Consider the following 15,617-nt stretch of genomic DNA (forward strand, 5'->3'; position numbering starts at 1 on the left):
TTATCATAAAAAAAAAAACATACAAGAGGGCAAGTGACTTATACCTCAGTCCCTAAAAGGGCACAATATCAGGTTCAAAATGTTAGTGTTAGAGAGACTAAAATACAAAATTCAACAACCTCACAGCACTAACAAAAGTTAAAAAAAAAATCCCATGCAGTCAAATGCTACTTCAAAATGAGGAACCACTAAAAATAAGAAGGTAAAAAGAAGCAGTCAAAAGAATAGAATCTTTGCAGACAACATGCAAACTATTTAAGAACACTGTAGTGGAAATGCAGAGCAACTGCACAGTTTCTACCAAGAAAGACTTGAGAAAAACCATAAGCCAGCCAGCATAGCTAAACAGCAGAGTAAAAGCCAGAAGGCATCCTCGAAAAAGCTGGAATAACAATGATATGGAAAAAATCCAGATTAATTAAACCTCGACAGCTCAGTCAAAGATGCAATCAGGCAAGGTGAAGCAGTCTGAATAACAGCTAGTAAGAGATACAAAGTGCTGATAATGAGGTCCCTTTCACAGTGCATCACAGAAATAGGAAACTTCTCAGAATGTCTTAAAAAAAATTATAATTTTGCAAGAATGCAATAGAAGATTACTAAATTTGTGTACATTTTTGCTGCAGAAGAGTTCAATGTTTCCTTCATAGGAACCTCCCACTTGAATAGCAACACCTTAAGGCTCAGAAGACGAGTTTATAAGCTGACAAAAAAAATTTTTTTTTTTTAAATCAATGATAAGTCATGCATCAGACAGGTAGTCACCCAAAAATTCTAAAGGAACTCAAAGACAAAAGAGCAAAACTGCTTAATTTGACACTTCCTCTGCATCAGTATCAGAGAACTGGTCACTGGCTTATAAAATGCACACTTTCAGGGCTAGCTGAACGAGAAACAACTGATGAAACAAATGCCTGACTAGGTAAAATAACAGGCATTATAATAAATAATAGAATTAAGGGGCAGCTCAAATAATTTCATTTCCCAGGGAAAAGTCAACAAGATTTTTGAGAAAGGGAGAAACACTCATCATGAACTGCTGAGGTTCACCAAAGGGGTTAATAAGCATTAGTGTAAAGAAAATTGATCTACATGACCTGGATTTGCAAAAAGCTTTCAGAAAGATCAACTGTCAAATGCTTTTAGGAGAAGCATAAGGGAAATGACCCTTCAGAGATAAAGAACTTGATTAAATGTTGGGAAGGAGAGGATAAGAATAAAACGAATAGTTAGTTCTTACAGCAACTGTCAACAGTGGAGCTCTCCGGGCATCTGCACGTAGTCAGGTGGAAAGGGAAAAGCTGTGAGAGTGACAAAGTCTGCAGACAAAACCAAGTTATTCAAGGTCATAAGGGTGACCACAAAGAATTACAGAACCTTCCAAGACTGAGCAACTATGCGTTAGAGCGGCAGATGAAAATTCAGTGTAGGCAAATGGAAAAAGAACAACCCTAATCCTGATTTCACATATAAAGTGATGGTCTCTGAGCTGATCATCACTACCATGAAGTCTATTTCTACCTTTGTAAACTACTGGCTAACATATAGAAATTAGTGATCATCCTGGATAACTGCTCAATTACAGATACATGATATCACATGCACTGAAAACCAGGCCCCAAACCGTCCACTAAGAACTACGGCAAACAACTGGCAGACAACTGCTCACTTTTTAAATAACAACTAGCAAAAAAGGCAAGATTTTTCTTCATCTTCTTATCTGGCTCACTGAACATGTTTACTCCATCACCACACAACCACTAGGCCTGGGACAAGGAAAGGAAAAGACGCAGACCATCCTCTCTGGTTTCAATAACATGTGAAACAGGATCAGTCTCAATGCAAAACTTCATCCTGAAGCTCTACTGCCTCCCTAGCTTGTCTGGATTTCTCTTCTTTGTGAGTAGCAGTTAAGCATACATTCAACAGAGGTCTGGAACCCACCCCAGATTTTGCACCTGTTCTTCACATTTGCATAGTTGGATCAGTTTATCACAAAGGTTCACTAGTTGGTTAGCATTTCTTGAGAATGTGTTTCCACCCCTTTTCTTCCTCAGAGGAAAAACACCTCTGAGGTCCTCATTCTCTCATTCCCACATCAGGTCTCCAGCGTAAAACAGGCAGCCAAATCCAAGGTTTCTTATGGAAGAGGATCCAAGACTTGGACTTCTCTTTTTAGAAGAGTTCTTGAGGATTACTTCCTTGGAAGCAATGTTTACCAGTTAATACTTCAATCTTGAGGACTTTTCAAACTACCATAGATTAAATTTCAAATATAAATGCAGTGGCACCTACTTTTTCTTTCTTATAGCACCCACTAGTTTGCCCCCATTTTTCTCCGTCATTGCAAAAGTTCTTGGCAGTCTATGTCAAAAAAGGGGATTCAGCAAGTCTTTGGTTATAGTTAGAAAAATCTCTAACAGACAACATTTGATACATATATACGTATGCACACACACATGTACACGCCAGCCATTCCTACAGCAAAGTAGCTCACAGGTTCCTATATAGAGACAACACTGTGATACCATCTGCAATGAAAGTGCAAATGATGGTATTCAGTAGCTGTTGTCTAGCATTAAACAATTAAAAGATTGTCTTTTCAAGCTGTTGCATGGCAAACAAAGCTTCGCCATAATAACAGTTCATGGGTTAATTAACTTTTTGCTCATTTAACCTTAGAAATAAAGTCGTTTTTCTTCCCTGCAGGCCCCACCAGGAAGCTAAGGTAGGGTGTTCTTATTCATTAACTTGGCAGCGTATTTTTGAATTCAGCATTTTTATGATTAAATCAAAACTGCTTTAGTATTGTCATGCATTTTAAAAGTGAACTCTAAACTCAAAAGATTCACATCCAACTCTATTTTTTCATTAATTGGTGTTAATTTACACCTCAAAAGTTCAAGGACCAGTTCTTAAGAGATTTCACCGGTGTGTTGTTTTTCTTAGGTAAATGCACAGTCCAGCTTAGAACCATTGCCTCAGCAGTCAGCAGGGCAGGCTAAATGTCTTTTTTCTTTCCATAATGTCAAAAGGGAATACCTCCCAGGTCAGATTGCATATTAACTCAAAGCCTACTCAGAGTGGTCATGAAGTTTAAGCTGTTCTTTAGCTCCAGTTACATATAAAATCTTGCTTTGGTTTAGTATTATTACCACTTCCTTTACAATGAAACGATCGAGCCTCCTATGGCCATATGCCTCTACCTATTAGTAGAGAAATATTAGTCAAAACATAAATTGACTTGAAAACTGTCACATCCCCGTGAGACCTAAATTAGAATACAGCTTAACTTCCATTCCAGTTGCCTATGGCTTATTTTGGAGTTTCATCGAACTGCAGTTAAGTCCCCTGTCCAAGGAAAAGAAATCCCAACTCTTGCAGTTCCACTCAAGAAATCCAAGCCACCTGCCTACTAAAATGCTGCACTGCAGGTATTCTACCACAAACTTCAAGGGTTCTCCCCACTGCCCTGAATTCACACTGAGCAAGTTAACCATGCCTCCAGATCACTATGTATACTTCATAGTAAAAATACAGCCGACATTCCTTTTGACCCCTAAGAAAGGGATTCATTTGTCTGTTTTACAAAAGGCCTAACATTATGTCGATTTTTAGTACAAGCAGTCATGCCTACACAGCTGGGTAACTAGCACTACCAGAACAACAGATCCAAACAGCAACACTGAAAGCATGTCAGCCATCAAATATGAGCGTTTATAACAAATTAGGCTTGCACTCTGACCTACCTTTCCAGAACTGCAACTAACTAATCTGTTCAATCCATTCAGGATTCCAAGTCATGTTGTTTTACTGCCTCAGTGGGTCACATTGATATCTTACTAGTAATCTTCTCCACATTTTAAAAAAAAAAAGTATCATTCTTGAAACAACAAAGTACCTGGTTCTGCCTTACCATTTGCTATCTACGCAGCTACTAGAAGCTGCTAAATCAGAATTCTGCAACAGGGCAGAAATAACTAAGATGCATCACTATTTCTTTGAAAAGTTTCTAAGTTTGCCAACAATCACAACAGAGGACACAAGTCCTGGAATAGATAACATTGGGAGGGAGGGGGATGTGTTTCCTGTCTTAATTGTTCTCCAAGGCTTTTCCCATCTAGATGAAGGAAAGACATTCGTACATTTGATTTCAAAACCATCAGAAGATTACTTTTAATAAGTTCATCTCTGGTAATTAGCTAGCTGTAAAAAAGCTGCATATTCTCGTGTACAGGTTATAGCATCTTGAGTGTTTTTACTTGATACTCGAGTCCCCAGACTGGCCATTTGCATTAGATACAGACCTTTCACAGATACTTTCCTGCAGCTTGGTTATCTCTCTGGATGGAGCAAGGAGCAATCTGTCCACTTAGCTCAGTACAAATGCACTAGCATTAAGTGTGATTGTATCATCTCTCATCAGAGTACATATTCTGTATTACAGACATCCATCTATTTTTATATTGAAAATATAATTTCGCTATTTTTTTTTTCCGCTATTTTCGCAAAGCCTCTGAAAGTCAAGGCAAATATTTCTGAGTCGGGAGGAATTTAAGAAAATATTATTTTTAATTGGTTGTAAACATCCTCCTTGTTCCATGTTCACAAGCTTGGATGTAGGATTAATATGTGGTGCTATGACTACGCAAATTGTCTAAGCAGGAATGACAGTGTTGAAACCCAAACACTGAATTCTTGTATTCATCAAGTGGTCTCAGTACAGTTAGCTTAATCTTTACATCAACCTTTAGAGGCATGCAACTACTTTACAATCCTTGAGGAATCCTGCTCAAGGAAGGGATGAAAATGAGGTTTATTTCAACTACTGTGGTAAGAGTTCATCAATAAGAAGAAAAAATGAACACTGCGTGAACCTATCTGTAATCTATACAGTGGTAAGTACTATACAAGTTGATCCATGATGGCAAAATTTCTGTTGAGAATTATTGTATCAGAGTGATTGCTACATTATACAGCACCAGAAATACATGTCTCTACTCCTAATACAGTCTAAGCACACTTTCTTTCTGCAGGAACCTCCTTTAGATGCGCTGTTCATCACCGTTTCTCTGTAAGAATTGACCATCTCACTCCATGACATGCACGTCATCCTGCAGACAAGTTAGTATATCATCATAAAGGTTGTAAGTACATCCTTACCCATCCTAGAATGAAAACTTCAACTTCTTAATCAGCACAACAGCAGAAGTTGTAACACTGTATTTCCAAAGACTGCTTTGTCTTAGGCCACGTGGGGTCAACAATTCAATGCTAATAGATGATGTTACTGTGTATTTTCTAGAAAGCCACAAAATGTTTCCTTTCTGCCATCTGCAGAATTTCAGTACAGTAAATGAAGCATTTATCTTCAAGAAAAGTACATAAATAACTGATTTTTATTGTAAAGAATTGCTAATTATCTGTGTAGCATGTAGGGCTTAGCCAAGCTGTGCTTCCATTCTGTCTGCTTCATGTTTGGAAGTCGCGGACTCTCCAACAGGCTGTAAACTGGCCATGCCAGCCCGAACAATCGTGCCTTACAGAAACATTGCTTTTGCTCTTCTGTTTTCAAGTGCTATCAGAGCTGTCCAGAGAAATAGTGCGTCACCTTTACAGCCAAGAGCTGAAGAACTCTTATAGCTTTGTTTTGGATCATGTCTCTGCTCCACAACTTTTTAAACATCTTACAGTCTAAATAGCGTTAGCTGCCTTTTGTAGCTCTTGAGCATGCTGAATTATGGAATGAGAGTCATCATCTGAGAAGGATCTCCAAGACTTACCATTGGATCACTAGTTAAAGCTTCTCTTTCATGAAGCCTAAGAAGACACCGAGCCTAGCAAATATGGAAGATTCCAAGAGACAAGTTTCTGAAATTACATCATTTCCATTTTAGGCAAATTAGATGAGGAAATACAAATTTGAGAAAAATGCAACTTTTTTGTTGAAGTTTTCACTATAAAGATCAAAAAACATATTTGTACAGATTAGCAATATACCCGTAATAAACAGACTTAACTTCCAGAATGTTGCTTTAAATCTGGGAGGATGATAGCTTCCTCTACTGATGCAGCCTATCAAGACATAATTGACATTGATTGCTAGATCAACACGGCAAGCTGGGCAAACTGACCACTTGTGTCATTTATCTCTTTTTGAGGTAGTAAATACTTTTACAGGTATTAACTGCTTTCTACAGGCTGCTTTGTTACCCTTTTAAGTGAAGGCAGTGATGTAGTGGTTCATATTTTCTGTTCTACTGCTTTTTATTTACTTTACCTGGAAGGGGATTCAGCAGTATAAGCCTTAAAGATTCACGCCTGATTTTTTACTAATATGCAAACCACATAAGATAATAAGTAAATCAATAAATAAAAGCTTGATTGTACTAACCTGTGATGTTTCTGGGTAGCTTAGTATTAATAACAAAGTGCCCACTTGGAGAATTTGTTTTCCATGGAATAACCAACAAAAAGGTTTATCAATTAAAAACCTCACATTTTTGTCTGGCTATCAATGGCAATCAGACAAGACCATTTGATTAGGCCCCTGCAAGTTGCTCCATGGCACAAATCTATCTTAAGCTTAGTTGCCAGCACCAGAAGCATAGCTGGATTCACACAAAAGCAAGTAAAATAGTTCCAGTGATGGAATTTTAATGTCCCTTTTAATAAGTAATATTACCATTTTGAAGTTTTTGATTACTTGTGCTCAAGTCAGGCTTTTTCACTACACATGTTTAGCAGTACTTTTGTACTGCAATCAACAGCTATTACAGTTGTTCAGACACCGCTGAACTAAATCTCTCTAAAGCTTTTTAAAACTCCACTCACAGCTGCACTGAGCTCACAAGAGTCACTCATCTGACCTATGGGTCATGAGAAAATCACATCTTATGCTGCAGACACAGATGCTAGCTATGCAGCGAAGACATGCTGTACTCATAACGGGTAAGTTATAGAATCATAGACTCATTTAGGTTGGAAAAGACCTTTAAGATCATCGAGTCCAACCTTAAACCTTAAAGTTGGACCATATAGCGATCGGGATGCAAATAACCTGTGCACAACATATCTATACCATTACAGATTTCAAGAAAAGGGTATTTCCATTGTACTCTATCACTCCGTTATAAGCAACACAGTCATTAAAACAGTCCAGTAGCTACGCTGAGCTTGGTGTTTTCTTTCCAGTCACTTGGAAGTTATTTAAACCTCCAGCTGCCCTGTGGATCATCCCGACTAATCTTAGTTTGAGATGGGCCTATCAGTCCATCTTTGAAAAGAGCTGTATCTGTTAGCTAAAAATAGAAGTTTCACGGCACTTCTTCCACAGTAACTCAGAAAGAGCTATTTGTTCAGCTGTATTACTAGCTCATGTAAGAAGTCTTTAGTTTGAAAACATTGAAAGTAAAATGTCTTCCTTGTTTCCTCTCCCTCCCCATAATTTACTAACACATGTACAATTAAAGGAAATTAACTCCTTCAACACATACATTTCAAAATGTAGAAAGCGATGGGGGAGAAGTGGGTTTTTTATTTAATAAGGTTATGACCTTTTTAATTAACCTTTACTTCCAAGTAGACTTTAAGAAAGCCTTACTCGTTTTTCAGTCTATACATTTGGAGTTATTTACCACCAAACAAGAATCCATTTAATGAAACTTTTACCTATTCCTTTCCATACAATTTAAGTTTGATAAAAATTCAATGAAACAGAACTGCAACAACTAAGTATATTTAATTTAAGCTACTCAGTTCTTTGACTAATAACAAAAAAACACCCTCTTGGCAAGTTTTAGTAGGAGCAGCTATGGCATGAAAAACATAACGCTTACCAACCAGCCAACACAGTAGTGTCTGCTTTCATACCTTTTCTCTTTCTCTGGAGAAATAAAAAGGTAATAATCACAGGCCATAGATTTGTATTTATTTTCTGCAGTGCAGTTCATTTTTTTCCCCTCTCCGCTTGGTAAAATTTTTGTCTTTGGTTCTTTCTGAAACCAGATATCTTCTAACAAGGCACTTCTTGCTCTAAGCCTTTGGAGGTTTATTTATTTATTTATTAGCCAAAGATTTAGATTACTACTTTTACTGCACCTTTGGAGGCTGTTCCCTAACATACCATTGTATCAAGATTCCTCTTTTACTTAGCACTTCCAGTGCCTTTTTCTAAGTATGACCCTATTACTGCTATGCAACAATTTGGGGCTGGGGCGCGGGGAAGTTAACATCCAACCCCCATTATTCACATTTTTCCTCAAACTTCAAAAGGACTCTCTTAATTCAGTACTCTTGTAACAGTGCTCCTGAGAAAACAAAATAAGATTCCAAAAGCTTTTCCCTGAAGTTACTGCATTGTCTGCATGCAGCTAAACCAACGCTCATGAAACCGCAGCTTCTCAGCTTTTAGCAGGAATTCCCTCTCCACCGCAGTTAAATAATTGTCCAGAGGCTAGTCGGTATCATCTGGGAGGGAGACAGAATAACCCCGCCACATGTAAAGTGAAGCTCACCTTTTTCTTGAGGCTGTAACAATCTCTTGACATATTTCAGTAGATTTAAACTTCAGCTTTTAAATTTCAACAAATCTAAAACCAGCTTGCTGCATGGTGCCTGCAGGTGCTTTCACCTCACTAATGCTAAAGGCCTACTGCTTGCAGCTTTGTAACCTTGCACCCAAACTGCCAGGGGGGTGTTTTCCAGAGCCTCTGTAGCAGGTTGGTTTTTTTTTTCCCCCTTTGCTGCTCTTGTGCTGCTATCGCCATGGGCCTTGCACCTGCAAACCCCAACAGCACTATTAGGGTGCTTCTCATGGGAAGCCAGGCCCGCCGGCCTAAGGATCACCCTTCCCCGCCTTGTCCTTTCTTTGCCTTTTGTCTTTGAAGATTTTAGTTTACATTGGGGAAAACCAAACATAATGCATAACAAAGTAGAAAATAGTCATAGAGATGCTTGATACTGGATAATATACGTGCACAGAGATTTAACAACCAATGTGCAACATGTGCATTTGATTAGCATACTCCAATCAGCAGTAACGACCAACAGGGAGTTCGAACAGGTCCCAAGGAAAGACAGGGCAGAGAGTCATCATCAGCCTCATCTTTGTCATCGCCATACGCTGCGCTGGAGGCGGAGACAGGCCAGCCCAAGAGGGCGCTCAGCTGGGACCCATCGCTGCTCTACCTGGCCACACTGGGAAAAGCCCCCTCTCTCCCTCCCCCCCCCCCCCCCCAAAAAAAAAAATCTTTCACCACTAAAGTCAGTACATGCCATCAGCTACAAATCCTGCTAATAAATCCTTGTGGATATGAACTTCTTGCTTATACATCCTTTGTACGACACTCTAAAAATTTATAGAACATTGAAATAAGAGTAAATGCAATGATTTAATACGGAGGAGTTCTGTGCTTCTTGACCTAATTTATATTAATAAACAATTCACCACACATAATAAGCATTCTTCTTGAAGGGATCAAAAACTTTGAAAACAGAAAACAATTCAGAACAGGAAGAAGGTGAGTTTTCCTTCCTTTCCAAACTAGTGATCTTCAGAAATATACGAGACATCCTGACTTCCACATTTTCCATTTTCCTGTCTTAAAATGTGCCAAATGAACTTCATAAAAGGCAGAATTTATGTTATTTTCCCCATGCTGGAGTTTTAAAATGGTTTTGGTATATAAATTTTTAGGTATCGAGTGGTGATGAAATACAAACTACATCCTACTCCCTCCAACTTCTGGCACCTGATCGCACATCCAAGTTATGCTCTCATAATACCTTAACAGTTGTAGCTTGCATACTCCACCCACTATTATCTGCTAAAGAAAGCACTTTTTTTTTTCCTGTAGTAAAAATCTGATGGTTCTTTAAATTTGCTGTGTTCATCTGTGCTATGGAAAAACTCTATTTTTTATAAATTATTATCCAATATGCTCGAGTCACACATTTCAGTCATAAAAATACCAGCTTCTCTTGTGTTCTGCTAATAAAAGTAAAATCATTTAAGTTACTCTAAAAATTGCAGTTTAGACCATTCTTCAACCTGCCGTAACAACTCTATCGGGTTCATGAGTGCAAGGCACAAGAACAGTAGCATGGGAACCACGAGAGAAAAACTGTTGTGGTATACAGATTAGAAGACACAACTCAACATTCAATATCATGAAGGATTTACTGCTTCAGGAACCTGAAGTTTCTAATGTTCTTTATACTATGTACTGACATATTATTTTCATCATGATACTTTAGCAAAGTCTTCAGCTTTTCTAGGAGTCCTAAACGCCTCCGACATCTTCACAGAGAGCACCTCCCTTCTGTTCCTTCAGCCAAGCAGGAAAGGCAGCTCCAACTGACAACTGATTTGCGTACAAATGGAGTAAGTATTTGAGGGCACATCTGTACTCAAAATATTGAGGAAATGGGGGGGGGGAGGGTGTTCTGAAAGAGCCCCCAAGAATCCTTCTGTAAGGACTCGGCCTGCCTTTCTTTATGCCCTAGAAGGCACAATCAATGCCAAGTGCCATTCTCTGCATTTAGCCTTTTTCTTCACTTTTAATCCGCTACTCATAATACCCTACAATCCACCGGGTATCCCAGAAACACAACAGTATGTGAGCCATGCTTTTATTTCCCAGAACTGTTGATGTTATCATGCCCGTTTTTGTTGTGCGGTTAAGCTGGACCAGCTGCAGCCTTTCGGCATCGGCAGTCCGACTGCACGGAGCCAGAACGCACACAGCGCTGTCCCCTGCCCAGCTGTTCAACCCTAGGTCCTCACTCCAACACCCTTCAGGTATTTCAAACCTCTACTCAGAAACCTAAGAACAGAAACAGAACTGTATTTGCCAAGAACCAGATGTTTCCCTTTACATTTGGCATTACAGCAAGTAGACATTTCAAATTTCAACGTTATATAAACAAATGTCAAAACCATTCAACTCCATAGAAGTGGCAATACTGCAAAGTTGTAAGGTAACCTGGGCTTTCAGGGGTGTACACCGGCAGCCTATGCCTACGTGGCATACCTTCCAACCGTGTCAGAGAGGAACTTACTCCTTGGCGACAAATGAAACCTTTCTGGAAACGGCACCACTGCTACCGCCTGGGCAAACACACAGGTCAGAAAGCTGGAATTGTTGCTGAGCAACCGGAGCCCGGCAATTGCTGCTTCCTCGGCCGGCCGCCTCTCCCCTGCGTATTCCGAGTGGAGGATGCAGGATGGCCTGTAGCTGCCGGCCTTATTAAACCTCTTTCTACTTCTGTGGCATGTGATTGTTATTTATCATGAAGTGTTACCATTTTTGATGTGTTTGGAGTATGACACACTGTCTGATCTAGATTAAGCGACAGAGGTCTTCCCTACCTGTAAATCTTTTGAATATTAACAGTAACAATGACATACTCCATTACCAGTCACAGTTCTTTGGAAATCTGTCCTGTGCCTATTAAGCATTCCCAGATATATTATTTGGCTACTCATACCTGAAATCAGTGGGGACCTCTGACATTCTTTTAGCCCATCACAGCCTGACTGTGACTAAGAAAAAAATCCTTCTTTCCCTTCTAAACATGTGTTGTCACGCTTTGTCCAAATATATTTAGGCAATATGATCCATATTGGTATATTGCTCAACTGTCACCATATTCCAAACAAGACAGCATACTTGGCTTTTTGTTTTCTTTTGATTAGAAATGCCTGCTAGAAAACTAAAGAAATCTACCCATAGTTCTCATGCTACTGCATTGGTTTCTCTTCCCCTTGCTGCATATTCTTTTAACTTCTTGTAATATCTTACTGGTGATGAAAACAAAAAGCAGCTTTTCCTGTCTTCCAGCAGATTAGCTATCATTACCCATTGTTAAGACTACTTTAGCCATCTTATAGTATAGTAATAGCCGTCCCGTGCAATTTGCTGCACGCTTTGATATTCAGTAACTGTATCTAGTGGTTTATCTGCCACCAATTAGCAAGCAGATACTTTTAAATCTGATCAAAGGTATACAATCATTGCTCAAAAAAAAAAAATACAAGCACAAAAGTCAGCAAATTTCTCTCTTCATCGCACATGGAAGAAGAGGTTCCATCTTTTCGTTCACTTTTTCTTTCCAGTTTCCACACCTTAAACCATCTCTCCTTGCATGCACCTTTGCATGCTTCCTCGGAGAGACACAAATTATGCAGCTTTCTGCCCCTGTTCATTTTGATGTACGTTGCTGAATGCAGGATTTTTCTTAGGAATGACTTGCTGGGTTATAACCGCTGCAACACGTGCACATGAATTCAGTGACTTACAGCAGCCTGCCTCTGGCAGAAGCTGAACCCATGCCCTCTTCTGTATTTTGTTTGTTTCAGAACAGAAAGACTAATAAAGTTTAAGGATCATTTCTATCAGGACAATACCAAAATTATGGCATATAGAATTAGGCTGAAGTTGTATCCTTTATTGGAGAGGAGGGCATTTTATTTTTTTCAGTAAAGTTATTGCCAAACAGTTGTCACGGTCTTAAACAGTTTCCCTTATTTTCACTGACACATCAAATGATTTTCCCTGTTTACACTACTTTACACCTGGTACTGAGCAATTCTTAGTGTCCTAATTTTGTTTTCCTGAGAAAGTGCCAATACTGGAGAGGCGTTCGTTACGTATCTCCCATTACTATTTTACAAACCCAATGTACATCCACCGGGGAGGCAGTGGAATCTTTCTTTCCATGTGGGCTACTGTGCCCGAACCTCGCCAAGTTTAAGGTAGAAGTGAAAAGGTTAATAAAGATTATGTTGGTCTGTTTAATGAAAACTCCCATTAAGGCAGGTCACCCTGCACAAAAGAGTAAGGCAGCTGCTTTCTTGTCCTCAGTGGTTAAACTGTGAATTGCTCACATGTAGAAGGAATCCTCCTTAATCTCTACCTTCCTCCACCCCATCCACTGCAAAATATAGGCTGCTAAAACGTAGGAGGATATTTTTGGTCATTGAGAAGTGACATCAAGTCACTTTCTAGAAAAGAGACAAAACAAGACACACGTACTTACCAATATGGACCTAATTCCCAAGTTGCACAAGAGCAAAAGTTTCCAGCCCATGAAGGTGTTAAATAAGTACAATCAAACTATACACTTTAAAAAATAAAGTTTTGACTATTTAATCTCATCGCCACATATCCATGAAAGCAAAAGGAAAAAGAAGCAGTCGAATTCTCAACTGAATAATGCTATGACCAAAATTTAAATGAATGTTAATAAAGAGACAGCGGCTTCATTTTTATCCTTAGCTCCACATATCAACTAATTAATTAAATTTTCTTAATTAATCTCTTGTAAACCCAATAATGTCTTTTCATGAAAGTTTAGGGTATTCTAGATTATACTACCACAGCATTAGGCTGATTCTCTTGACTTGAAAGTTTTAAGTCTCAGTAGGACAGGCCTCCTGGTAAACAAGTTACTCTTACAAGAGATAGGCACAATAACTTATATTTGTAATTGTACAGAAATATCAGCCCAAATGGTTTTGGAATGTGTCCTGGAAACTACTGCAAAAGTTAAGAGTGAGGTGCATTTGTATTGCTTTAACATTACGGAAACCTAATGGAATCCGACTGTCCCTGGGATCTGTGAACTACACACTCCTTCCAGGAAAAGGTAGGCAAGTCAGCTTCCATTAACAGTGAAAGACCATACTGCAAACTTTCTTGCTTTTAGATACATTGAGGACTCAGCCAAAACAAAGGGAAAACAAATAGTTTACAAAAAAATGGTTTCATTAAAAATTAACACTTGAAAAAGTGTTGCATAATTAATTGTGTGTTTCGACTCAACAAAGCTAGTAATAAAATAATTATCAGAGTAGAGCTGAAAGCGACAGACTTCCAGTGGGAGGCTGGAAACAGGATTTGTCAGTGGACGTTATGTTATTTCTCTTCTTTTATGGCAGGTCTCAAGAGCATCCCCTGCCACTGTTACTGAAAGACGAACCTTAAGTGTTTTCATACCTGAAGTCTTGTCACGAGACAAGTAATGAACATTAAAAACAGCTGCCCTCTTAAAAATACACCAACACGTATTTTGTTTATAAACAACACAAGTTTGTGCACTTCATCACAAATAAAAATACCTTCTCAGAGGGGGCAACAGGGGAAGTTACCCCTAGTTACCTTCTTTTACCAACGTATATAGGCGTCTCAGAAAAGCAAGGAGAGAACCGGGACCCGCTGTGCCGTACAACACGAGTACATACGTGCAAACGACCTCTGATCGCGGTCCTTGCGGGAGGCCTTGTCCCGCAAAAATCTTAGGGGAAAGGAGTTACCGAAGAAGAGCCGCTCTAAAACTTGGCTTTCCACGTTGACTCCAAGCGCTAGGAAGCTCATTTCACCGGCGCGACCTCCCTTAAACACGGATTCCTCCCCCCGGGTCGCCGTCAGACATCGGAGCCGCCTCTCCCAGGCTCTCGGCCGGGGGAATGGCAGGGCCGGGCCGAGCCGCCCGAGGGGGCTCCGGGGGGAGCGGGCGGCGGTGCGCCCCGGCCCGGGATACTCGGCCACGGCCGCGCTCCCTTTCTCGCTTGATTTTGTGGTGCGTTTGTTTCCCGCGGCCAGCCGGGCCGGCCCCGCAGCGCTGCCCCCACCCGCCCCCGCCGCACCTGCATTTCCTTGCTGCTCTCCGGCGGGGCCAGGGGCTGTCCCGGCCCGTCGCGGCGGCGGCCCGACCCGGCGGGGGGCTGCGCCCTGGCGCCGGGCCGGGCCGTGGGACAGGCGGGGCCGGCCGGGCCCTGCCGCTGTCCCGCCGCTGCCTCCATCGCCCGCCGCCGTTGCCACGGCGAGGGGCTGCCGCCGCCCCCTGCCGACCCCACCGCTGCCTTGTTGGTCTTTTAACTCCCCTTTCCAGCCCGTCGTCAGTCCCGGCTTCCAATGAAAACGAGCTGCCGCTCGGGTCCGGGAAACCGCTGCAGTCGTTGCCAGAGAGGAACCGGCACCACCGGCTCCCTCCGCACAGAGCGCAGCGGGAGCTAAACCCGCAGCGACGCTAAACCCCCCCGGGGCTGCACAGACCCGCGGGGGCATCCGGCCCCGCCGCCCGCGGGCAGCCCCTGGCTCCGCCCGGCACAAAGACCCCCCCCCCCCGCCGCACCGCCCGCGCCAGGGCGCCGCGGCAGCCAGCGGGGGTGGGGGCGGCCTACAGCCGCGGCCGGCGTTACGGGGGTGCTGAGGCTGCGCGGCCTGTAGGGCCGGCAGCGTCCCAGGCGTTTCTCACGAATCCCCCAGCAGCTGGCCTATTTTCTTAGGGGTTTTTATTTTTGTTTGTGGTTTTTTTTTTTTTTAGGGAGAGAGACCTGAAAAGTCACACCTTGTTACTGCGCTAAAAGCTGAAAACTTGCATCAGGTGCAGCCTTAGTATTCAAGACATAGCAAAAGAATCTGACCTTTAACGTCTCATTTTCAGCAACTCCCAGAGGCATGTATTGATGCAGCCCTCGCACCTGGCATTACTGGGGGAGGCGGGAGAGTTAAAAACTTCCGATGCTGCTCTTTTGACTGCTTGACAAAAGGGCAATGGAATTTAATACACCTGGATGCTACAGGTGCACATAATACAGCTCTCTCCTAATT

General features: G+C 41.3%; 1 protein-coding gene across 1 annotated transcript in view; it reads right to left on the reverse strand.

Annotated features, from left to right (window-relative positions):
- The window catches only part of DNAH5 (dynein axonemal heavy chain 5), a 164,407-nt gene extending 149,601 nt beyond the window's left edge, over positions 1–14,806 (reverse strand). Inside the window, exon 1 of the mRNA XM_076330347.1 lies at positions 14,651–14,806. Coding sequence (XP_076186462.1) covers positions 14,651–14,806 — 156 coding nt within the window. The remainder of the gene's footprint in view (positions 1–14,650) is intronic.
- Between the last annotated feature and the right edge of the window lie 811 nt (positions 14,807–15,617).

Source organism: Aptenodytes patagonicus, chromosome 2 (assembly GCF_965638725.1).
Source record: "Aptenodytes patagonicus chromosome 2, bAptPat1.pri.cur, whole genome shotgun sequence".
In the NCBI taxonomy this organism is placed as follows: domain Eukaryota; kingdom Metazoa; phylum Chordata; class Aves; order Sphenisciformes; family Spheniscidae; genus Aptenodytes; species Aptenodytes patagonicus.